This window comes from Piliocolobus tephrosceles, chromosome 15, assembly GCF_002776525.5.
Source record: "Piliocolobus tephrosceles isolate RC106 chromosome 15, ASM277652v3, whole genome shotgun sequence".
NCBI classification, from domain to species: domain Eukaryota; kingdom Metazoa; phylum Chordata; class Mammalia; order Primates; family Cercopithecidae; genus Piliocolobus; species Piliocolobus tephrosceles.
In genome coordinates, this window is record NC_045448.1 from 21,698,021 (window position 1) to 21,723,635 (window position 25,615).

Sequence of the window (25,615 nt, forward strand, 5' to 3'; positions counted from 1 at the left end):
TCTTTTTTCTTTTTTTTTTTTTTTTTGAGACAGAGCCTTACTCAGTTGCCTGGGCTGGAGCGCAGTGATGTGATCTCAGCTCACTGCAACCTCTTGCCTCCTGAGTTGAAGGAATTCTCCTGGCTCAGCCTCCCCAGTAGCTGGGATTACAGGCATGAGCCACTGTGCCCAGTCCCAACTAGAATTTTGGCTTTTCAGTTATTTATTGGGAAATTATGTATACAACTCTTTTTGTTGTGTTATTGTTATTTGTATAACACTTAACAGTGTTACAGATCTAACAATACATTGTTGGAATTATTACTTTATATGATTTAATGGCTTTTACTGAAGCTACGAGAAGAAATATTAGCAAGTACAGTTGGCCCTTTTTAGCCACAGGTTCTGTATCTGTGAATGCAACCAAACATGCCTCAAAAATATTTGAGAAAAAACCCCAACAATACAACAACAAAAAATACAGCTTGATGACTATTTACATAGCATATGTGTTGTATTAGTTATTATAATTAATTTAGAGATGATTTAAAGTATACAGGAGGTAACTCTTAAATTAAGTCTTTGATAAATTTTCAAATAAAGTGTATGGGAGGATGTGTGTAGGCCATTTGCAATGTGCAAACACTATACCATTTTTATGTAAGGGACTTAAGCATACTTGGATTTTGGTATTCACCAGGGTCCTGGAACCATTCCCCTGTAGATACTAAGGGATGACTGTATATGTTTATAGGTATTGTTAACTTCTAAATTTATTTACCATTTTTGGTTCTCTTTATTTTTTCTTATGCATTCAGTTTACTATCTGAAGTCATTTTCTTAGACGAATACAACTTTTCTTCCACCAACTTCGTTCTGTGCTGTTACTGGCAAATTAATTACATTTCTATAAATTATAGACCCAATACACACATAAACTTGGGAACTTTCCTGATGGGGAGGAAGAAGTAGAGGAGAGGATAAATACCAAAATTGCAAAGAGTAAGTAGATAATTTTTGCAACTATCTTCCTGGAGAATTAGGAAGTATCAAAAATTGATGCAGGGCCTCCCTAGTCTGCCGCCATGGCTGCCTACAAACTGGTGCTGATCTAGCCCAGCAAGAGCACCTGGAACCTGGAGAACTGCTTCAGCGGCTGGTACAACACCAGCACGAGCCCGATGGGCCACGAGGAGGTGAAGAGTTGCAGGCAGGCGCTGCGAGATGCTGGCTATGAGTTTGACATCTGTTTCACTTCAGTGCAGAAGAGAGCAATCTGGACCCTCTGGACAGTGCTAGATGCCATTGATCAGATGTGGTTGCCTGTAGTGAGGACTTGGTGCCTCAATGAGCGGCACTATGGGGGTCTGATTGGTCTCAATAAAGCAGAAACTGCTGCAAAACACGGTGAGGCCCAGGTGAAGATCTGGAGGCTCTCCTATAATGTTCCACCACCTCCAGTGGAGCCTGACCATCCTTTCTACAGCAACATTAGTAAGGATCGCAGGTATGCAGACCTCAGAGAGGAACAGCTACCCTCCTGTGAGAGTCTGAAGGACTCTTGAAGCCAGAGCTCTGCCCTTTTGGAATGAAGAAATAGTTCCCCTCCTAAAGGAGGGGAAAAGGTACTGATTGTGGCCCATGGCAACAGCCTCCAGGGCATTGTGAAACATTTGGAGGGTCTCTCTGAAGAGGCTGTCATGGAGCTGAACCTGCCGACTGATATTCCCATTGTCTGTGAATTTGACAAGAACTTGAAGACCATCAGGTGCATGCAGTTCCTGGGAGATGAAGAGACTGTGCATAAAGCCATGGATGCTGTGGCTCCCTGCTGTTAGCTATGATCATGCCACTACTCTCCAGCCTGGGTGACAGAGTGAGACCTTCCATCTAAAAACAAGAAAACAGAAACAGGCTGGGCACAGTGGCTCATACCTGTAATCCCAGCAATTTGGGAGGCTGAGATAGGCGAATCATGAGGTCAGGAGTTGGAGACCAGTCTGGCCAACATAGTGAAACCCTGTCTCTACTAAAAATGTAAAAATTAGCTGGGCATGGTGGTGTGTGCCTGTAATCCCAGCTACTTGGGAAATTGAGGCAAGAGAATTACGTGAACCCGGGAGATGGTGGTTGCAGTGAGCCGAGATCGCGCCATTGCCCTCCATCCAGCCTGGGTGACAATGCAAGATTCCGTCTCAAAAAAAAAGAAAGCAAAAACAAAAAAAATTTCCCCTTCGCCCACAAAAAATGGATGCAGAAGGTAATGAAAGGATTCCGATTAGTAGAGAAGGAGTAGGAGGTGGGTTAAAGATCTTAAGGAGAAGTTGAGAAAATCTGGGTCGCTAATGGGACCTGTGGGCATTGAAGTGGAGTACTGATGCACAGATTTTGGGACATCTTTGAAGGCTATTTGTGCTTGAAGTAAATTACAATGATTCCAGCTTGTATGGTTGTGTGGATTTTTTTTTTTGAGACAGAGTCTTGCACTGTTGCCTGGGCTGGAGTGCGGTGGCACGATCTCGGCTTGCTGCAACCTCTGCCTGCTGGGTTCACACCATTCTCCTGCCTCAGCCTCCCGAGTAGCTGGGACTACAGGCACCCGCCACCACACCCGGCTAATTTTTTGTATTTTTAGTAGAGACAGGGTTTCACCATGTTAGCCAGGATGGTCTCGATCTCCTGACTTTGTGATCTGCCCGCCTCGGCCTCCCATGGCCTGGGATTATAGGCATGAGCCACCACGCCTGGCTGGTTGTGTGGATTTTCATTAGTCTGTTCAGCATTCTACTTTTATTACTTGGATTGGTACAGAGTTGAAATTTAGCAAGTATAATGGAAGGAAAAGGAGACAGAGTCAGGTAGGAAGATTAAAAACTGAAGTAATAGCTTTTCCTGTGAGTCTTGACAGAAAATTAAGCTGCTAAGGGAGTTGACTCTGAGTCAGTGGGTGCTCAGGTATAGTAGGCCTTGATGAGTTGAAAGTTGGTATGTTAGGAGGTTATGTTCAAAAAGTAGGCCATTACATTTTAAAATTGCAGAGGTGGAGAGCAGTTCATGCGGTAACAAGATCTGAGGTAAGATCATGGCAAATGTTTTTTTTTTTCAGTAAAGCAAAGCTGAGGGTGATTAAATGGCTAGACAGGTGGTAAGTGAAACCTAGATAGGGGTGGAGAAAAAGACAAGATGAGGGACATTTACAGGGAGTGTGGCTAGGACTCAGTGGCAATGATTATGTGGTGGGCAAAAAGGGATTTAGGATTATTTTTGGGGTTTTTTTTTTTTTTTTTTTTTTTTTTTTTTTACAAATTACTGGTTAGTGGAACTGCTAACTGAATATACAGTTTAAGAGAAGTGGTTGAAGCATTTGATTTGGATATGATGAACTCAGTTGGAACACTTTGTGAGCACATAGTTTTGTTGTGGTTTTATTATAGTATTTTTTTAGGGTTCTTAGAGATGTCATGAGTTATACTAATAATCTGGCATTCAGTAAGTATTATTTCTCCTTTGTGATGACTTTAGCCTGGCATATTACCTAATCTCTCCATAGTAGTTCTGGTTATAAACTACTTTTTTCTTCAAAATATTTTACGTATTTTATAAGAAGTTCAAACAGGATGGAACTATCTTAAGTGGAAAGTTAAAGCCCTTGTCCTCTGTAATCCGGTGTATTATTTTTCTTTTGTTCTTTAAATGTCTGGACTGTGACTACTTGGGAAAGATAAAATTAAAAAAAAAAAAAGATAAACTTTTTTTTTTTCTGAGAGTCTAATGTTATTTATCAAACAGTGACAGATAGTCACTAAATTTGGATGTAATTTACATTGGTTGCTGGCCCCGTGCGGTGGCTCATGTCTGTAACCCCAGCACTTTGGGAGTCCAAGGCAGGTAGATCACTTGAGCTCAGGAGTTTGAGACCACCTTGGGCAACATAGTAAAACCCCCTCTTTACAAAAAGTACAAAAACTAGCCAGCGTGGTGGCGGGTGCCTTTAGTCCCATTTACTCAGGGGTTTGAGGCGGGAGGATCACTTGAGCCCTGGAGGTTGAGGCTGTAGTGAGCCTTGGAGTGAGACACTGTCTCAACAAAAAAACAAACAAACAAACAAAAAAAGGTTGGTTACTGACTCCCTTCCTGATTTAATCTTTTTTAAAAATTTTAGGCTTCCTATTCTCCTTTTTTTTTCCCCCAAGAAGGAGTCTTGCTCTGTCACCCAGGCTGGAGTGCAGTGGTGCAATCTCAGCTCACTGCAACTTCCGCCTCCCCGGTTCAAGTGATTCTCCTTCCTCAGCCTCCTGAGTAGCTGGGATTATAGGTGCCTACCCCACGCCTGGCTAATTTTTGTGTTTTTAGTAGAGATGGGGTTTCACCATGTTGGCCAGGCTGGTCTCGAACTCCTGAACTCATGATCTGCCCACCTCGACTGCCCAAAGTGCTGGGATTGCAGGCCTTTTTTTTTTTTCTGTTTTTTTCTGCAGAACTTATTGCTTCATGTAATTGCTACATGAAGAACTTATACTTCATGTAAACTGTATGAGGGTACAAATCTTAATAAATATTTGCTGGTTGAATTTCCTCTGAGCTATTATAGTGTGTTTTAAAAAGTTGTTTGCTATTATAATGGTTTTAAGGATTTTACTCTCTTTAAATAGGAGAAAGAAGCATGCCATTCATAGTAGTGACACAACTTCTTCTGATGAGGAACGCTTTGAAAGAAGGAAATCAAAGAGCATGGCAAGAGCAAGAAATAGGTTAGTAAAATTTTTTTCCATGGTAGAAAAAAGGAAAAATAAGCTTTTTTTGAATGATTTTCTTATCTATACTGGCATTTTGCTAACATTGATATTCAACACATATTTTAGACTAGATTAAGACATTGACTTGGTTTCCAATTAGTTTTTCTTCCAATAGAAATCTAACCTTGGGAAATTTAGTCTGAAATTACTTAGTCTGAAAGTACTTATGATAAAATAATTTGTGGAGAGGGAAAGTAAGGAGAGCTAAGGGAAACAGGCCAACCTATATGGCAGTATCTGTCTTTTCCTCTGTACCTCCTCTCTAATCTAAATCCATTTAATGAGGTTGATTTTAGGTACTTATAATGATTACAGTATTATAGCAGTCAGGTTAAGACATGGTTTCTAATAGAATTATCTCAGGAGACCTTGGATTTTTATTGGAAAAATTTATTTTGTTTTTGTTGTTGGTTGAACAAGTGCCTATGGTGATCTTTGCCTAACTAGGGTAACTAACTGATCACTGTTGGACTCACTAAAACCTCAAAGAATTTTCATTGGGGGAGTAAATAACTAAAGTGTCAAATTATTATTTATTGTAGAAATACCAAGTTTTCAGTTAGCAGGTCTTGGAAACAAATTTGGATTGATTTAGATTGTATACTAAAAAAGAATTTCTCATGTGAATGATGGAAAGAAAATGAGAAAAATACAAGTTTAAATAAAAGAATTTATGCTTATTTAATCCGAACTGTTCTGATAATCTCCTTTGATAATATATTTTTATAAATTAGGATTCAGAAATATCAATGAAGTTACATTCATTATAGATGCTAGACTTTTTTGAGGCTGTTAATGCCACTGTTTGGTGTTTACCCAAGGTTAAAAGAGGAATTTGAGTATATTAATTTATGGAAATTAAATAATGTAATATATTAAAATAATGTGTTAAATAAGTAATATAGAGATCTCTCTTAAGGTAGTTACACAAAAGATGAAGCTTAGTATTCAAGATGTGATCGCTAATTGGTTTTTTTTTTTAACAAAAGGGAAAGACAGTTTTTTCAATCATGTAACTGAGTAGACATATTCATGTAATATCTGAGGATGGATTTAAATGTTATAATAAAGGTTGGGCTGGTGGCTTATGCCTGTAATCCCAGCATTTTAGGAGGCTGAGCCTAGGAATTTGAGACCAGCCTAGGCAACATAGTGAGACCTTGTCTGTATAAAAAATCAGCCAGGTGTAGTGGTGCCTGTCTGTAGTTCCAGCTATTTGGAAGGCTGGGGTGGGAGGATCACTTGAGCCCAGGAGGTTGAGGCTGTAGTGAGCTATGATTGCACCACTGCACTCCATGCTGGGCAACAGAGTGAGACCTTGTCTCAGTCAGTCAATAGCTTGATTTTATTTTAATCCCATATATTATAGTACATATAGGTTTATTTTTATAGTTGTATGACATGGGATAATCAGTTATGTTAAGATATTTTCCTAAAATGGAATAGATTGGGCTCTTTGGGCAAATAGATTAACAATCTTGTTTGCTTTATCTAGTGAGTAATTTAATTTTTGGCCTTTGACAAGAATATAAAAGTAGAGTAAAAGAATGAAATTCTTTGATATTATTTTCTGGGTTATGAGAAAAAGGAGAAAGATGAAGACATCAAGGAATGTAAACTTATTTTAACGTTAAAAATGTGAAACTTTTAATGCAACTTCACTTGCACTTTTATAAATTTCAGGTGTTTGCCTATGAACTTCAGAGCAGAGGACTTAGCTAGCGGTATTCTCCGAGAACGAGTGAAAGTAGGTGCAAGCTTGGCTGATGTTGATCCAATGAACATTGATAAATCAGTAAGTTTTGTAAATGTTTTTCTAGAAGTTTTCTTTTTTTTTAAAGCTTTTTTCTTGTTTCTAAAGCAGCACATAGTAGAACTAAAAAATTCAGATATGACAGTGTTAATGTTTTGATGTATATGTTTTGAAACCTAAGAACCCTAGCCACCTGTGGTTCTTAGTCACGTATTTTCATTTCAGTGTTACTGGAATATGTAACAGGTAAGAAATGGGGCTGAGAAAGTTATAAGGGGCAAGGCTTCATAAACCATGATGAACAATGGGCTATTGTTGAAATTGCCTAGTTTCATGATTTTGTATTTTGGGTAGATCACTCTGGCTATGATATAGTTAATGAATTTGGGGTAAGCAAGGCTGGCATTAGGGAGACTGGATGTTCCTGTAGTCTAGTAATCGGGTAGTGGTCATGGTAGAAAGTAGGATAACGATTTGAAGAAGTAAATGGGTTTGAAAGAATTGAGGATTGAATTCAGAAATGACAGAATTTGGTGAATTAATTCCTTTCTGGGAATGAGGGAAAGGTACAACTTGAGAGTATTACCCAGGTTTCTAGCTTAGGTGACTAGGTAGATAATGGATGGTCTGGGTGGAAAATGGCTTGATTCTCTGAGTAGGGAACATAAGAAGAGGAATAAATGTTTTAAGCAGGAAGATGATTTAATTAGTTGTATTTAACTAATACATGTTTAGGTATCTGAGGTATACTACAAGTGAAAGCACCTTGTAGGTAATTGGTTATTTAGATTTGGCATTAAGGTGAAATATCTGGCCTAGAAATTCAGATACGGTTCATCAATATAAAGAGTGGTGGTGAAGTCACTTTGGGAAATGGATGATCGATCACACCTGAGGAAGGTATGTAGGACAAAAACAGACATAAGACTCGGAGGACATGGTAGATTCTTTCTCATTGTGAGTAGTATCTTATTTTGGGGGGATATTTTGAAATAAGGTTACTGCATAACCAAGAGCTTACTTGATGTATTTTTTTTTTTGTTCCTAAAAATCTTTCTATACAATGTAGTTTAAGTGATTTTCATAGAGGGATTTAAAATAAGTTATCAAATAGAATTGCATATATACTTGAAGATGAAATTTTAACTATCTGTAATCTGAAGTCATAGAGGAAAATGCTTGTCTTACTTTATTAACCAAGCCCTAAGGAAATATTAGAGTATTACATATGACCAGAATCCCATTTCTAATAGTGCGTCTTCTCAGAAGACCTTATCTAATGATCTTTGCTTATTTGGCTTACCAGCACTTTACTCTTTTGAATCTAGTTAGTTTTATTTCTTTTATGTCTTTTAAAAAATTTTTTCTTCACTTTTATTTTCCTTTCATTTATTTTCATCTATCCATTTATAGATGAATCTAGTAAACTTTAGATGTCTCTGCCAAAGCAGAGTGAATTCTTTCTCCTTTTTTTTTTTTTTTTTTTTTGAGGCTTAGTTTTGCTCTTGTTGCCCAGGCTGGAATACAATGGTGCGATCTCAGCTTACTGCAACCTCCACCTCCCGGGTTCGAGCAATTCTCCTGCCTCAGCCTCCCGAGTAGCTGGGATTACAAGCATGCACCACCATGCCTGGCAATTTTTGTATTTTTTTTTAGTAGAGATAGAGTTTCTCCATGTTGGTCAGGCCAGTCTCTAACTCCCAAACTCAGGTGATCTGCCTGCCTCGGCCTCCCAAAGTGCTGGGATTACAGGCGTGAGCTACCACGCCAGACCACTTACTTCTTTAAAATTTAGCTTCTCTTAGAATGCTTCTGTTATTTAACTTCTGTTTTTATTTTTCTGTTAATAGTTTACTTTCACTTTTTCTATCATAGTAATACTTTCGTTGTAAAACATTTTCAAGTACCATAACAGAATGAAGAAGCAGGGAAGAGGCAGTCACAGTTAACATTTTGGGCAAAATTTTCTTCAAACATTTTTTTTCTGTACAGTTTTTTTCTTTTTTCTTTCTTTTTTTTTGAGACGGAGTCTCGCTCTGTCGCCCGGGCTGGAGTGCAGTGGCCGGATCTCAGCTCACTGCAAGCTCCGCCTCCTGGGTTTACGCCATTCTCCTGCCTCAGCCTCCCGAGTAGCTGGGACTACAGGCGCCCGCCTCCTCGCCCGGCTAGCTTTTTTTTTTTTGTATTTTTTAATAGAGACGGGGTTTCACCATGTTAGCCAGGATGGTCTGGAACTCCTGAGCTCGTGATCCGCCCGTCTCGGCCTCCCAAAGTGCTGGGATTACAGGCTTGAGCCACCGCGCCCGGCCCAGTTTTTTTCTTACAAAGCCTTCTAGCTATTTAAACTATTGTGGGTGGGAGGAACAGTCTTTGCTGCTTCTTGTGATAGATCAGTGTTTCTAAAATCATTTTTTCATCATTGTCCCATAAAGAAGAAAAAAAGTAAATTTCTTCTGACTAGAGAAATTAAATATTAAAGAATAAGATTTTGTCAGGTAACATTGACCTTGGGAGGGCTACAAACTATTGTAAATAGCTAAGATTATTTCTTGTGCTATCCCTGAACCAGTTTTCGCCCCTGTGAGGACAATATTGCCCCCTTCTGAGAATATATGTACAAAATAATTATATATTTTTAAAGCCATTTAAACTTTTTTTTTTTTTTGAGGCAGAGTTTTACTCTTGTTGCCCAGGTTATAGTGCAATGGTGCGATCTTGGCTCACTGCAGCCTCTGCCTCCCGGGAGCAAGCGATTCTCTTGCCTCAGCCTCCCAAGTAGCTGGGATTACAGGCGTGTGCCACCATGTCCAGCTAATTTTTGTATTTTTAGTAGAGACAGAGTTTCACCATGTTGATCAGACTGGTCTCAAACTCCTGACCTCAGGTGATCCGCCCACCTCGGGCTCCCAAAGTGCTGGGATTACAGGTGTGAGCCACTGTGCCCGGCCCATTAGAACCTGGTATGATGTAAAAATTGTATGTGTTAGTGTAATATAAAAATCTCCTATAGATACCCATTAAAGTTTTAGGTTGGGAATTAATCCTGGTTCTGAGTTACTAGATTAAATAATGGTAGCTTAATTTGCCTGAACTGAAATGTAACCTTGGATTTTATTGTTAGCCTTATTTTTCTACACTTATTTATAGTTATGTTTAAAAGCTTCTGCTAAAGGCATATATTTCTGAATCGTAAGACTCTTTTATACATTTTAAAAATTTCATAAAACATATAAAACTGTTTTATATCAAATTTTTCCCCTTCTTTCCAAGGTACGGTTTGATAGCATAGGTGGATTGAGCCATCATATTCATGCACTAAAGGAAATGGTAGTATTCCCACTTTTATATCCAGAAATTTTTGAAAAGTTTAAAATTCAGCCTCCAAGGTAAGCAATGTCATAGATGTTTATTATTGTTATTACCGTTACTTTTTCAAATGCTAATTGAGTAAATTACTATAAATATAAATATTTGATATATATTTATTTGATGTGTCCTAGCAATGACAGAAATGAAATGTTATTGTTTAGGGTCCAGAGGCCATGGAACTAAATATGTTCTTGAAGTTTACATCTCAGGGTTTAAGTCAGGCACTCGATAAGATTCTTTCTGTGGGCCCTAAATACACAACCAGATTGCCCAGATGGATTTTTCTGAATTTGGCTCCCAGTGCATCGAGTTTGATGCTGTATGTTATTTACTCTTGGAAGCACAGTTTTATTGATGTGTTTCTTTGACTGGATGATGGAGTATTTTTGAAATAGGGTGAGCTTGATAATTTATTTTTAGGAACAGATTGTGCCTGATCATGAGGTGGATAGCTGGTGAACTATTAGAAAAGGCTGAGAAATTATGTTAAAGAAGATTGGGCAGAATAGAATATTCTGGCTGGGCACAGTGGCTCAAGCCTGTAATCCCAGTACTTTGGGATGCCGAGGCGGGTGGATCACCTGAGATCAGGAATTCAAGACCAGCCTGGCCAACATGATGAAACCTCGTCTCTACTGAAGATACAAAAATTAGCTGGGGGTGGTGTCGTGCACCTGGAATCCCAGCTACTCGGGAGGCTGAGGCATCAGAACCATTTGAACCCCAGGAAATAGAGGTTGTAGTGAGCCGAGATCTTGCCTGGGTGACAGAGTGAGACTCCATCTCAAAAAAAAAAAAAAAAAAAGGGAATATTCTGAAGATACACATCTAGGCTGTTAGATTTAAACTGATAAATATCTGTTTTCTTTAAGGAGGCACTTTTTATTCAGATTTGGTTGTAGTTTATTTTTCATGTTTTTAGGGATATGGAAAATCTTATTAAAGAGTCATTTAAATCTATCTTTATACATTCCTTTTGCGTATTTCTACATTATTTATTCTAAAGATATGAAATTTCTGGGTCATAGGGAAACACATTTAAAATTTCTGTATATCTTGCCAAATTACTCTGTACTTTATTTCTTCTCTGCCAAAGCTTGGTGACTTAAGGACTTAGCAAAATAAAACTTTTGTCTATATACTGGAAAAAGCTTTATCAATGTCTAATAATTATACTTCAATACAAAATTGTATGGGAGGGAGGGAGGGACATTTTAAAAAATTGGTTATCAGCATTGATGATAATATAATTTGCACTTCTTGATTTTTTTATTTTTTTTTTTCTTCTAGGGGCTGTTTGTTTTATGGCCCTCCTGGCACAGGTAAAACCTTGGTTGCCAGAGCATTAGCTAATGAATGCAGCCAAGGAGACAAAAAAGTGGCTTTTTTTATGCGAAAAGGAGCAGATTGTTTGAGCAAGTGGGTTGGTGAATCTGAAAGGCAACTTAGGCTTCTTTTTGATCAGGTAAGATAAATTATCTAATTCAAGAGTCTTTCCTGTTCTGTTCTATTCTTTCTTTTTTTCTTTTTAGAGACAGAGCCTCTCTCTTTTACCCAGGCTAGAGTCAGTATTTGTGATCTCGTCTCACTATAGTCTCGACATCCAGGGCTCTGGCAATTCTTCTGCCTCAGTCCCTACTCCAGTAGCCTGAATTACAAGTGTGTGTCACCATGCCTGGCTAATTTTTGTATTTTTTATAGAGGTGGGGTTTCACCACGTTGGCCAGGCTGGTCTTGAACTCCTGGGCTCAAGCAGTCCGCCTGCTGAGAATATTTTCTTCAGAATGTTTAATACATTTAATCTACATATACAAAGTGTTTACGAGGAAGCATATTTTCCATCCAATATGTTATATTTAGGATCAGTAATCTGTGATTGTATGCCTTAGAAGTATTTAATGGCAGTTTCACTAGTACTTTTGAATACTTATGATGGCTCATAAAACATTTACTGAGGTCCCTACCAGGTATTTAATACCAAGTTAGGTGCTTTAGAGAACACAGGATATAACATACATATTGCTGGATTATAATCCAATTGAGAAACTACAACAGGCATAAAAACTTAAGTGTCTGTGCAAGAAATCTCACAAAGCAGTGTGTTATTTTCATGAGTTGTAAATACAGTACTACAAGAATTCAGACATGAGTGAATGCTTTTAAAAGGCAGAGTAAGATCAATAAATATCATGTGGACTAAGTCTACTATTTATTTGTAACAAAAACTTTAAAGATGTTATTTCCTATATGTTGTAAGAATTATTCCAGCTGGGCACAGTGACTCACACCTGTAATCTCAATGTTTTAAGAGGCCACGGCAGATGGATTGCATGAGCCCAGGAGTTCAAGGCCGCAGTGAGCAATTATGACACCACTGCACTACAGTCTGGGCAATAGAGTGAGACTCCGTCTCTCAAAAAAAAAAAAAAAAAAAATTAAAAATCAGTCCCTATATAAATTCACTTTTGATTGTTTGAGTTAGTGAAGGATGCCATTCATATTTGGCAATGCAGCATATATTTGATTATGTCTGAGAAAATACATATGAAATAAAAAATAACTTCAAGCATTGAGCACCCATTACTAAGATGGTGTGATGAAAGTCCTGTGTAATTGGTAAAGTACTTCACTTTTTTTTTTTTTGAAAGGGTTGCACTTTGTCACCCAGGCTGGAGTGCAGGGATGTGATTATAGGTCACTGCAACCTCAAACTCCTGGGCTCAAGTGATCTTCTGGCTTTGGCCTCTCTAGGTAGAACTACAGGTGTGCACTGCCACACTTGCCTTATTTTTAACTTTTTGGAAAGACAGGGTCTCAAGGTGTTGCCTAGGCTGGTCTTGAACTCCTGACCTTAAGCCATCCTCCCGCCTTGGCCTCCCAAAGTGTTGGGATTATAGGCATGAGCCTCTGTGTCTGGCCCAATACTATTTTAAAATTATTAATACTATCAAAAACTGCTAGGTAATGGATTTAGAAAAAGGAGTGGGTAAGATTTTTACCTTGAAGGTGTCCAGTGTCTAATGGCAAGTCAAACATGCAGTCTGAATGCTTCAAGAGAATTCATTAATAATTAAACAATAAAAAATAAACATTTATAGATGAAGGAAGAATTGGCTTGGCAGTGCTGGCATGTTACCCAGTCAATTAATTTAAAAATTTTAAAGTTATACTTTTTAGTCATTTCATACTGGGACTAGGGATACCTCTTGGTTTTATTTAAAACCATAGCATAAATCATACTACTCCTTTTGTCTAAATTTATTTTATTTCTGTTTCATAGTTTTCTTGGTGGGTAGGAATAATTGAAGTGTTTGCTTTATTTTTTTAAGAAAATTGCTGGTATTCCTGACGTTTTTTTTTTAATGAAAGATTCTGCATTCCTAAGTTAAGGATATGGTCTATGCACGAAATGAAATGAAGGCACTACCGTGTATTGGCTAAGAGAGTGGCCTTCTGTGTCACAGAAATGTTTATATTTATCTTTACCGTTGAATATAACATTAAGTAAATCAAAACATTTAATCTTTAGTGGCCTTTTTTGTGCAATAGTAGAAAGAATACCTATCTTACTAGACTATTATGAGATTTCACTGAGAGGACACAAAATATTTGAAGTAATATGCCCTACCTCCTTTTTGCAGTTCTGTGAGGGTGTAGCTGTTAAAAAAAAAAAAACAAAAAACAAAGCCAGCTGTTTGTTTCATGTTTTCATGTATATAAAAATAATGATCAACACTCCCAAAGCACTGGGATTACAGGTGTGAGCCATTGCAATGGGCCATAATTCCAGTTCTTTAAACTTTTTTTCCCCAAAACCCCCATCTTGTGGTTGAATTATCTTTTTTTTTTGAGACAGAGTTTCTCTCTTGTTGCCCAGGCTGGAGTGCAATGGCGTGATCTTGGCTCACTGCAACCTCCACCTCCTGGGTTCAAGTGATTCTCCTGCCTCAGCCTCCCGTGTAGCTGGGATTACAGGCGTGCGCCACCATGCCCAGCTAATTTTTGTATTTTTAGTACAGATGGGGTTTCACCATGTTGGCCAGGCTAGTCTGGAACTCCTGACCTCAGGTGATCCACCTGCCATGGCTTTCCAAAGTGCTGGGATTACAGGCATGAGCTACCATGCCCAGCTTGAATTGTCTTTCATTTCAAATTATTAGGAAACATTAAAGTTTAGTGCATATTAGTCAGGAGAAATGGAAAATTCGTATCTGTTCCTTAGCAAACTGACCTTCCTGTAAACTGAAAGTTTGCTTTCATTTTGAAACATAAGCCACATAAATTTTAGTAAATTATATGATAAAAACTTCTCATTTGTTATATAATATTCATTCACCTTAAATCAAATTCTTTCTAGATCTAATACTTAAGTGAGAAAAATGACACTGTAAATGTACCAGATGAAAACATGGGAGAATTTTGTTTATAATCTCAGAGTAGGGAGGTCTAACTATGTAAGGGAAGATCTAGCACATAAAAAAAATTTTAAGATTCTGCATGGCAACAAAATACCTACTTTTGTTTTGTGCTGTTAGAAGATCACAGACTGGCTGGGCGCAGTGGCTCAAGCCTGTAATCCCAGCACTTTGGGAGGCCGAGACGGGCGGATCACGAGGTCAGGAGATCGAGACCATCCCGGCTAACACGGTGAAACCCCGTCTCTACTAAAAAAAAAAAAAATTACAAAAAACCAGCCGGGCGAGGTGGCGGGCGCCTGTAGTCCCAGCTACTCGGGAGGCTGAGCAGGAGAATGGCGTGAACCCGGGAGGCGGAGCTTGAAGTGAGCTGAGATCTGGCCACCGCACCCCAGCCTGGGCAGCAAAGCAAGACTCTGTCTCAAAAAAAAAAAGAAGATCACAGATTGTGTAATTTAGAATGAACAGTAATTTATTGACTCATAGTTCTGGAGACAAGGAAGTCCAATATCAAGGCATCTGGTCAGTGCCTTGCTGTGTTATAACATGACAGAAGACAGCATCACATAGTGGAAGGGCAAAGAGAGAGAGAGAGAATGCACAAGATGGGGACGAACCCACTCTCACAATAATGAATCTACTCCTTTGATGTCAGCCACATTAGTCCGTTCATGAGGGTGGAGGTCTCAAGATCTACATACTTTTTAAAGGTCCTACCTCCCAGTACCCATCACAATGGCAATTAAATTTCCTTCTTTCTTTCTCTTCTCTCCTCTCCTCTCCTCTCCTCTCCTCTCCTCTCCTCTCTCTTTTCTGTTCTTTTCTTTTCTTTTCTTTTTTTTGAGACTGAGTCTCGCTCTGTCACCCAGGCTGGAGTGCAGTGGCACAATCTCGGCTGACTGGAACTTCCGCCTCCTGGGTTCAAGCGATTCTTATGCCTCAGCCTCCTGAGTAGCTGGGATTACAGGTGCCCACCACCAGGGTTGGCAAATTTTTGTGTTTTTAGTAGAGACGGGGTTTCACCATATTGGCCAGGCTGGTCTTGAACTCCTGACCTCAAGTGATCTGCCTGCCTCGACCTCCCAAAGTGCTGGGATTACAGGCATGAGCCACCAGGCCGGGCCGGCAATTAAATTTCAGCATGAGTTTTGGAGGGGACAAACTCAAACCATAGCAATACTAATTCAAAAGATTAATGATACTCTTTGCAGAAAAATATTTGCATTTCCTTTTACAGACAGAGATTCACCTTTAAAATAAATAAATAAACCTGGGCAACATGGTGAAACCCTGTCTCTATAAAAATACAAAAATTAGCCAGATGTGTTGGCATGGACCTGTAGTCCTAGCTACTTAGGAGGCTGAGGCGGGAGAATTGATTGAGCTAGCGGGTGGAGGCTGAGGTAAGCTGTGATTACATCACTGCACTCCAGCCTGGGTGAGAGAGTGAAACCCTGTCTCAAAAATAAAAAATAAATAAAAAATAAATAATAAATAAATAAATAGCTTCTAGAACTCACTAAGCAAAAGACTAGTGGTCTTGTGAAGTGATGGGCAACATAGGAAAAGCAATATAAATGACTTTTATGGATGTATAACATATTCATCTTGTAAATAATAATTGAAAATAAAATGAGATAGCATTCTTTATCCTAAAAAATTAGCAAAGGTCAGTAAGTTTGATAATACATTGCTGGTGAGCACCCTTATATATTGCTGGTTAGAGGGTAAAATGGTACTTCAGTGGATGGCAATTTGCAAATATCTAACTAGATTAGAAATGACACATGCCTTCTGAGCCAGTAGTTCTACTTTTAGGATTTATTACATTAATATGTTTATACTCATATGAAATGGTAAATACAATTATTTCTTTACTATTATTACAATATTGTTGCTAATAGGAAAATATTGAAAACAGCCTAAGTATCCATATGAAGGGGACAGGTTTAACTATGGCATATCCATACAGTGGGACATCATGTAGCTGTTGAAAAAGAATGAGGCAGGCTGGGCGCAGTATCTCAGGCCTGTAATCCCAGCACATTGGCAGGCCGAGGTGGAAGGGTCACTTGAGCCCAAGAGTTTGAGACCATCCTGGGCAACATAGCGAAAACCCATCTCTCCAAATACTTAAAAATTAGCTGGGCGTGTTGGTCCCTGCCTGTAGTCCTAGGTACTCTGGAGGCTGAAGCAAGAGGATTGCTTGCATTTGAGGTTGTGAGCTGTGATCATGCCACTGCACTTAAGCCTGGGTGACAGAGTAAGACCCTGTCTGAAGGAAAGAAAGAAAAAAAAAAAAGAATGAGAACAGGTCTTTATATACTTATGGAAATTACTTAACATACATTGTTATATAAAAAGAATATGTAGGCTGAGTGCGGTGGCTCACGCCTGTAATCTCAGCACTTTGGGAGGCTGAAGTGGGTGGATTACCTGAGGTCAGGAGTTTGAGACCAGCCTGGCCAACATGATGAAACCCTATCTCTACTAAAAATACAAAAATTAGCCAGTTATGCTGGCGCATGCCTGTAATCCCAGCTACTCGGGAGGCTGAGGCAGGAGAATCACTTGAACCTGGGAGGCGGAGGTCACAGTGAGCCAAGATTGCACCACTGTACTCTAGCCTGGGCGACAGAGAAAGACTCTGTCTCAAAAAAAAAAAAAAACAAAAAAACAAAAAAAAACAAAAAACAAAAATAAAACCTAAAATAAATAAATAAAAAGAATGTGTATAGTGTGCTATCATGTGTGTTTAAAAAATACACTTTGGTTTGTGTGTAAGTATGTATGGAAGAATAAACAAACTGAAAACAGTAGTTGCTTACTGGGGGAGACATGGTTGTTAGAGACTGGGTGGTAAGATTTCCTCTTGGCTATATATTCCTTCATACTTCCTGCACGTTGTACCGTTTGCTTTTATTACCTATTAAGAAAATATAATAAATTTTAAAAATGAAAACAAATATAATAAATATCATTTGTTTTCTTTTTACTAGGCATATTTGATGAGACCTTCTATAATATTTTTTGATGAAATAGATGGATTAGCTCCAGTTCGCTCTAGCAGACAAGATCAGATCCACAGGTAATTTTTCCTTATCTGATTATCTTGAGTTCTTTTTTACCCATTGACTTGGTAGTTAGCCTTAGCCTTTAGCTAAGTGCTGTGAGGCTTACAAAGAAATTTAAAACATAATCTGTGTCTGTGAGGACTACTTCTTTCTCTTAGTACAGGAGTCAGCACACCACAGCCTGTGAGCCAAATTCAGGCCTCTGTGTGTTTTGGTAAATGAAGTTATATTGGAATATAACCATGTTCATTCCTTAAGCATTGTATGTGGTTTCTTTTGTGCTACAAGAGTAGAGTTGAGCAACTGTGATAGAGAGACCGAATGCCTTGCAAAGTTTAAAACATTTACTATGTGGGCTTTTAATTTTTTTTTTTTTAAATTTATTTTAGAGACGAGGTCTTACTCTCTTGCCTAGGCTGGTTTTGAACTCCTGTCCTCAAACCATCCTCCTCAGTCAGCCTCCTGAAGTGCTGAGATTACAGGCATGAACCACTGTGTCCAGCCTATCTGACCTTTTACAGAAAAAGCTGTCTGATCCTAATTTAGCATAATTTTTGGGATGTTTTTGGAGACAGTCTCACCCTGTCACCCAGGCTGGAGTACAGTGGCGCAGTCGCGGCTCACTGCAACCTCCACCTCCTGGGTTCAAGTGATTCTTGTTCCTCAGCCTTCCAAGCAGCTGGGATTAACAGGCATGTGCTGCCACGTCTGACTAATTTTTGTGTTTTTAGTAGAGGTGGGGTTTCGCCATATTGGCCAGGCTGGTCTTTAACTCCTAGCCTGAAGTGATCTGCCTGCCTCTGCCTCCCAAAGTGCTGGGATTATATGCCTGAGCCACTGTGCGTGGCAGTAGCATAATGCTTTGAAATTTCTCCATGTAGGCTGGGCGTGGTGGCTCACACCTGTAATCCCAGCACTTTGGGAGGCCGAGGTGGGCGGATCACGAGGTCAGGAGATCAAGACCATCCTGGCTAACACAGTGAAAGTCCGTCTGTACTAAAAATACAAAAAATTAGCCGGGCATGGTGGCAGGCGCCTGTAGCCCCAGCTACTCAGGAGGTTGAGGCAGGAGAATGGTGTGAACCTGGGAGGTGGAGCTTGCAGTGAGCCGAGATTGCGCCACTGCACTCTAGCCTGGGTGACAGAGCGAGACTCCGTCTCAAAAAAAAAAAAAAAAAATACATTTCTCCGCGTCATGTATGCTTTTTTTTTTTTTTTTGAGATGGAGTCTTGCTCTGTCACCCAGGCTGGAGTGCGGCGGCTTGATCACTGCAACCTCTGCCTCCTGGGCTCAAGTGATTCTCCTGCCTCAGCCTATTGAGTAGCTGGGACTATAGGCACCCACCACCATGCCCGGCTAAGTTTTATATTTTTAGTAGATATGGGTTTCACCATGTTGACCAGGCTGGTCTTGAACTCCGACCTCAAATGATCCGCCTGCCTCAGCCTCTCAAAGTACTGGGGTTATAGGTGTGAGCTACTGTGCTTGGCCTCCATGTCATGTATGCTAATATTTTATTCTTTTTCACTCCTCAGTAGTATTCCTTAATGTATATGTGTGTGTGTATACCTCTATTTTTCAGTCTACCATCTGATGGGAGATTTGTTTTGCTTTTATTTTTAGCTATTATGATAATGCTACTACAGGTTGGGCATCCTAAATCCAAAAATCTGAAATCTGAAATGTTGCAACATTTGAAACTTTTTGAATGCTCACATGACACTCGAAGGAAATGCTCATTGAAGCTTTTTCAGTTTTGGATTTTGGGATTTGGGAAGCTCCACTGGTAAATATAATGCAAATATCCCAAAATCTGAAAAAGATCCCAAATTGAAATAATTCTGGTCTGAAGTTTTTTTTTTTTTTTTTTTTTTTTTGAGACGGAGTCTCACTCTGTCACCCAGGCTGGAGTGCAGTGGCGCAATCTTGGCTCACTGCAACCTCTGCCTCCCGAGTTCAAGCAATTCTCCTGTCTCAGCCTCCCAAGTAGCTGGGATTACAGGCACACGCCACCATGCCTGGCTAATTTTTTGTATTTTTAGTAGAGACGGGGTTTCACCACATTGGCCAGGCTGGTCGCGAACTCCTGATGTTGTGATCCACCCGCCTCAGGCTCCCGAAGTGCTGGGATTACAGGCATGAGCCACTGTGCCCCAAGCATTTTTAAGAGACGGGGTCTCGTTCTTTTACCTAGGCTGGAGTGCAATGGTGTGATCATACCTCTCTGTAACCTCAAATTTCTAGGCCCAAGTGATCCTACTGCCTCAGCCTCCTGAGTAGCTAGAACTGTAGGTATGCAGTACCCCACCTGGCTAATTTTTGTATTTTTTGTAGAGACGGAGTCTCGCTATGTTGCCCTGGTTGATTTCTGACACCTAGTCTCAAGCGAGCCCTCCATCTTGGCCACTCAAAGCATCTCTACAAGTTTTTGTGTGGACATGTTTTCTTTTCTGTTGGGTAAATCTCTAAGAGAGGAATTTCTGGAGCCTATGGTAAATGTGTGTTTAAGTTTGTAAGGTAACACTGTATTGTTTTCCAAAGTGTTTTTACCATTTTTATTTTCCTAAAATGTATGATAATTTGAGTTGTTCCTCATCCTTGCCAACAATTGGTGTTTTTAACTGTCTTTAACTTTAGCCATCCTAGTGGGTGTACAGTAATAGATTTAATTTGCGTTAATAGTGATACAAATAATATTAAGCTTTAATATTCATCCAGTAATATTGAGCATCTTTGTGTTTATTGCCCGTTTGTGTATTTTCATTTGTGAAATGTCTGTTAAAATCTTTTGCCCCATTTTTTAAGACCAGAAATTAGATTGTGTGTCTTGTTGTCTTTGTATTTTTTTTTTTTTTTTTTGAGACAGAGTCTTGCTCTTTTGCCCTGTTGGAGTACAGTGGTGCAATCTCGGCTCACTGCAACCTCCGCACCCCAGGTTGAAGCGATTCTCCTGGCTCAGCCTCCCGAGTAGCTGGGATTACAGGCGTGCACCACCATGCCCGGCTAATTTTGTGTTTTTAGTAGAGACAGGGTTTTGCCACATTGACCAGACAGGTGTTGAACTCCTGACCTCAAGTGATCCACCTGCCTTGGCCTCCCAAAGTGCGGAGATTACAGGCATGAGACACACCCCTGGCCCAGTCTTTGTTTTGAAATTTTTTTCCGGTGTCATGCTTTGTATCTTTGTTTGCTTAGTTAGGACTTTTGAAGAGTCAAGGATTTTAATTTTGATAATGCCACCATATAGATTTAAAAAATATATTTGTGCCTTTTGTGTTCTGCTTGAGAAAAATTGCCTAAATAAGTGTGGCAATAATTTTTATTGGATATTGTCTTTGAAAATGTTTATAGTGTTAGCTTGTTTTTTGTTTTTGTTTTTGTTTTTTTTTTTTGAGATGAAGTCTCGCTCTTATCCCCCAGGCTGGAGTGCGATGGCGTGATCTTGGCTCATTGCAACCTCCACCTCCCAGGTTCAAGCCATTCTCCTGCCTCAGCCCCCCGAGTAGCTGGGATTACAGGTGCTTGCCACCACACCTGGCTAATTTTTGTATTTTTAGTAGAGATAGGGTTTCACCATGTTGGCCAGGCTGGTCTAGAACTCCTGACCTCAGGTGATCCACCCACCTCGGCCTCCCAAAGTGCTGGGCTTATAGGCGTGAGCCACCACGCCCAGCCAGTGTTAGCTCTTAATATTTAAGTTAATGATTCATTTTAAGTTAATGTTTGTGTATCAGTGATAGGTGAGTGAGTGAGTTAATTTTTGTAGATAGTTTAAGGTATGGACTGAAGTTTATTTTTTTATACAGATATTCTTTTTTTTTTTTTCTTTTTTGAGACAGAGTCTCGCTCTGTCCAGGCTGGAGTGTAGTGGCGCGATCTCAGCTCAAAGGAAATGCTCTCACTGCATGCTCCGCCTCCCGGGTTCACAACATTCTCCTGCCTCAGCCTCTGGAGTAGCTGGGACTACAGGTGCCTACCACCATGCCCAGCTAATTTTTGTGTTTTTAGTAGAGACAGGGTTTCACCATGTTGGTTAGGCTTGTCTTGAACTCCTGACCTCAGGTGAGCCACCTGCCTTGGCCTCCCAAAGTGCTGGGATTACAAGTGTGAGCCACCGTGCCTGGCCTGAATCACAACTAACTTTGTATTCTTAGAATAAACCCCACTTGCTCATAATATATTGTCTTTCTAAAAAATTATTGGATTCAACTTGCTATTATAAAAAGTATTTTATTATCCACATTAATGAGATTTTGATCTGTAATTACTCTTAAAATATCTGCGTCTGGTTTTGGAATCAGGTAATTTTGACGTGTATTAGACGAGATATACACTGGGTGTGATGGTGCATGCCTGTAATCCCACCACTTTGAGAGGCTGAGGCAGCAGGATCTCTTGAGTCTAGGAGTGCAAGAGCAGCCTGGGCAACACAGTGAGACCCTGTCTCTTAAAAAAAATTAGATGAGATGGCATTCTCTCTTTGTATATTTTCTGAAAGTGTTTGTGTAAGTCTGATGTTATTCATTTCTTAAGTATTTGAGAGAATTCACCAGTGAAAATACCTGGGCATGGAGTTTTCTTTATGGAAAGGTTTTTGATTACAAGTTAAATTTCTTCAGTTGATCCAGGGCTGTTCAAGTTTTCTATTTTCACTTAGGTCAGTTTTGGTAGTTTGGTAGTTTATCTTTAAAGGAATTTGTTCATTTCACCTAAGTCATGAAATTTACATACGTTTTTTCCTACTATTCTGTTATTTCCTTAATGCCTAAATAGTCTGTGGTAATATTCTTTTCATTCCTGATGGTGATAACCTGTGTGTTTTCTCTTTTTTTTTTTTTTTTTTTTTTTTTTGAGACAGAGTCTCGCTCTGTCACCCAGGCTGGAGTGCAGTGGCACAATCTCAGCTCACTGCAAGCTCTGCCTCCATGCGCCACCACGCCCGGCTAATTTTTTTGTATTTGTAGTAGAGACGGGGTTTCACCGTGTTAGCCAGGATGGTCTCGAGCTCCTGACCTCATGATCCGCCCGCCTCGGCCTCCCAAAGTGCTGGGATTACAGACTTGAGCCACCGCACCCGGCCCTCCTTTTTTTTTTTCCTTGATTATTCTGGCTAGAGGATTATCAGTTTTATTGGTCCTTTCCCTCCCAAAGAGACAGCTTCTGTTTTCATAGATTTTCCACTATTATTTTTGTTTCCAATTTTATACTACCTTTTTCCTTATTTTTTTAAAAATTAGTAGACTGAGGAAGATTTATAGGCAGAGTATAAAAGATTTTTAGGGCAGTGAAAATAGTCTGTGTTACATTGTAAGAGTGAATCCATGTTATTATATCTTTGTCCAGACTCATAGAATGTATATCATCAAGCATGAACCTTAATGTAAACTGTGGACTTTGTAGATTGTGATGTGTCATTGTAGGTTCATCAGTTGAAATAAGTGCACCACTTTGTTGAGGCATGTATATACATATCAAGGGGCAGGCGGGGGACATATGAAAAATCTCTGTATTTCCTTCTCAATTTGGCTGTTAACCTAAACTGCTCTAACAAACGGTCTTAAAAATAGACTATTCATTACTGGGCACAGTGGCTCACACCTGTAGTCCCAGCACTTTGGGAGGCCAAGGACAGTGGATCTCTTGAGCTCAGCAGTTTGAGACCAGCCTGAACAACGTGGCGAAACCCTGTCTCTACTAAAAGTACAAAAATTAGTAGGGTGTGGTGTGCCTCTGGTCCCAGCTACTTGGGAGGCTGAGGTGAGAGGATTACTTGAGTCTGGGGAGGTCAAGGCTGCAGTGAGCCATGATCGTGCCACTGCACTACAGCCTAGGTGACAGAGTGAGACCCTGTCTCGGAAAATAAAAAATCTCTATAAACTGGGTAGCTTAGAAATAGCAGAACATTATTTGTCATATTTCTGGAGGCTGGGATGTCCAAGATCAGGGTGCCAGCAGATTTAGTGTCTGGTGAGGACCTGCTTTCTGGTTCTGATGACTTCTCTTGTGTCCTTAAATGGTAGAAAAGACCAGCTAGCTTTTTCAGGTCTCTTTTATGAAGGCAGGAATCCTTTTTATGAGAGTTTTGCCCTTATGACCTAATTACCTCCGAAAGATTCCACCTCTTAACACTCTTAACACCTTAGCTCTTAACTCTTAATACCTCTTAACATTACTTTGGTGATTAGGTTTCAATGTATGAATTTTAGGGGAATAGAAACATTCCACTCATAGCAGGCAGTTTTAGGGTTTCAACAAATGTGTAATGACATGTATTGGCTCTTACAGTATCATGCAAAATATTTTCACTTCCCCCAAATCCTTTGTGCTCTATCTATTCATTCATCCCTCCTTCTCTTGTGCCTTGCAGAGCCGTCCCTCTCTCCCCAGCAACCACTGATCTTTTTACTATCTCCATAATTTTGCCTTTTCCACAGTGTCATATAGTTGGAATCAAACAGTATGTAGTTTTTTCAGATTGGCTTCTTTTATATAGCAATACATATTTCAGGTCTTCCAAGTCTTTTCTGTTTATTTTTAATTTAACTCCCTTTTTCAGATTAAGATGGAAGCTTAGGAATTGATTGAAACTTTTCTTTTTTTCTAATATAGGCATTGAAACCTGTAAAATTTCCCTCTAAGCAGTGCTTTAGCTATATCCCACAGTTTTTGACATGTGTTCACTGTCATTCAGTTCAAAATAATTTCCAATTCCTCTTGTCATTTGCACTGGGATTATAGGCGTGAGCCATTGTGCCTGGCTTCTTACATTTTAGTTTTAAAACTTTAAAACCTTTTGAAGAAATGTAGGCCGGGTGCAGTGGCTCACACCTGTAATCCCAGCACTTTGGGAGGCTGAGGTGGGTGGATCATGAGGTCAGGAGATTGAGACCATCCTGGCTAACATGGTGAAACCCCGTCTCTACTAAAAAAAAAATACAAAAACTTAGCCGGGCGTGGTGGCGGATGCTTGTAGTCCCAGCTACTCAGAAGGCTGAGGCAGGAGAATGGCTTGAACCCGGGAGGTGGAGCTTGCAGTGAGCTGAGATCGCGCCACTGCACTCCAGCCTGGGTGATGAGCGAGACTCCGTCTCAAAAAAAAAGAAAACTTTTGAAGAAATGTAAATGAAAATATCTTAAATATTTATTATACTTACCATTTCTGATGCTCTGTATTCTTTTGTAGATGTTCATATTTCCATTTGGTATCAGTTTCTTTACGCATATGTTTCTTACAGTGTGGGCCTGCAAGTGACAAGTTCTTTTGGCTTTTCCGTATCTGAAAACACGTTTTTTTTGGCATGAAGTCTCACTGTGTTGCCCAGGTCAGAGTGCAGTAGTGCGATCTCGGCTTACTGCAACCTCTGCCTCCCGGGTTCAAGCGATTCTCCTGCCTCAGCCTCCTGAGTAGCTGGGATTACAGGTGCGTGCCACCACGCCTGGCTAATTTTTGTATTTTTTTTAGTAGAGATGGGGTTTCACCATATTGGCCAGGTTGGTCTCGAACTCCTGACCTCGTGATCCACCCGCCTCGGCCTCCCAAAGTGCTGGGGTTACAGGTGTGAACCACCACATCTGGCCGAGAACACATTAAAAGACAAAAAACAAAAAAACAAAAAAACAGTTTTGTTTTTGAGAAGGGTCTCATTCCCTTCACCAAGGCTGTAGTGCAGTGGCGTAATCATGGCTCACTGCAGCCTCGACTGATCCCCCCACCTTAGCCTCCCAAATAGCTGGGGCCACAGGTGTGTGTGCCCCTGTACCCACCTAACTTTTTTTTTTTTGAAATGGAGTATTGCTCTGTTGCCCAGGCTGGAGTGCAGTGGCACAATCTCTGCTCATGGCAACCTCTGCTTCCCAGGTTCAAGTGATTCTCCTGCCTCAGCCTCCCAAGTAGCCGGGACTACAGGCAGCACCACTACACCTGGCTAATTTTTCTATTTTTTAGTAGAGACAGGGTTTCATCATATTGATCAGGCTAGTCTCGAACTCCTGACCTTGTGATCCACCTGCCTCGGCCTCCCAAAGTTCTGGGATTACAGGCGTGAACCACTGTGCCCAGCCACTTTTTGAATTTTTAGTAGTGATAAGGTTTCACCAGGTTGCCCAGGCTAGTGTCAAACTCCTGGGCTTAAGTGATCTGCCCGCCTAACCTCCCTGCGTCCGGCCAAAACAGCTTTATTGAGGTATATTTATATGTTATAAAATTTGCTCATTTGAAGTGTATAGTT

At 40.0% G+C, this 25,615-nt stretch overlaps 1 protein-coding gene and 1 pseudogene across 5 annotated transcripts in view; both read left to right on the plus strand.

Annotated features, from left to right (window-relative positions):
* The window catches only part of ATAD2B (ATPase family AAA domain containing 2B), a 214,028-nt gene that overhangs the window by 50,534 nt on the left and 137,879 nt on the right, over nucleotides 1-25,615 (plus strand). For all 5 annotated transcript variants that reach the window (XM_023230104.2, XM_023230102.2, XM_023230100.2 and 2 more), the window contains exons 9-13: nucleotides 4,632-4,730; nucleotides 6,459-6,570; nucleotides 9,799-9,914; nucleotides 11,188-11,362; nucleotides 17,312-17,400. In XM_023230104.2, the coding sequence (XP_023085872.1) occupies nucleotides 4,632-4,730; nucleotides 6,459-6,570; nucleotides 9,799-9,914; nucleotides 11,188-11,362; nucleotides 17,312-17,400 (591 nt within the window). The remainder of the gene's footprint in view (nucleotides 1-4,631; nucleotides 4,731-6,458; nucleotides 6,571-9,798; nucleotides 9,915-11,187; nucleotides 11,363-17,311; nucleotides 17,401-25,615) is intronic.
* On the plus strand, nucleotides 138-1,861 carry LOC111554506 (annotated as a pseudogene).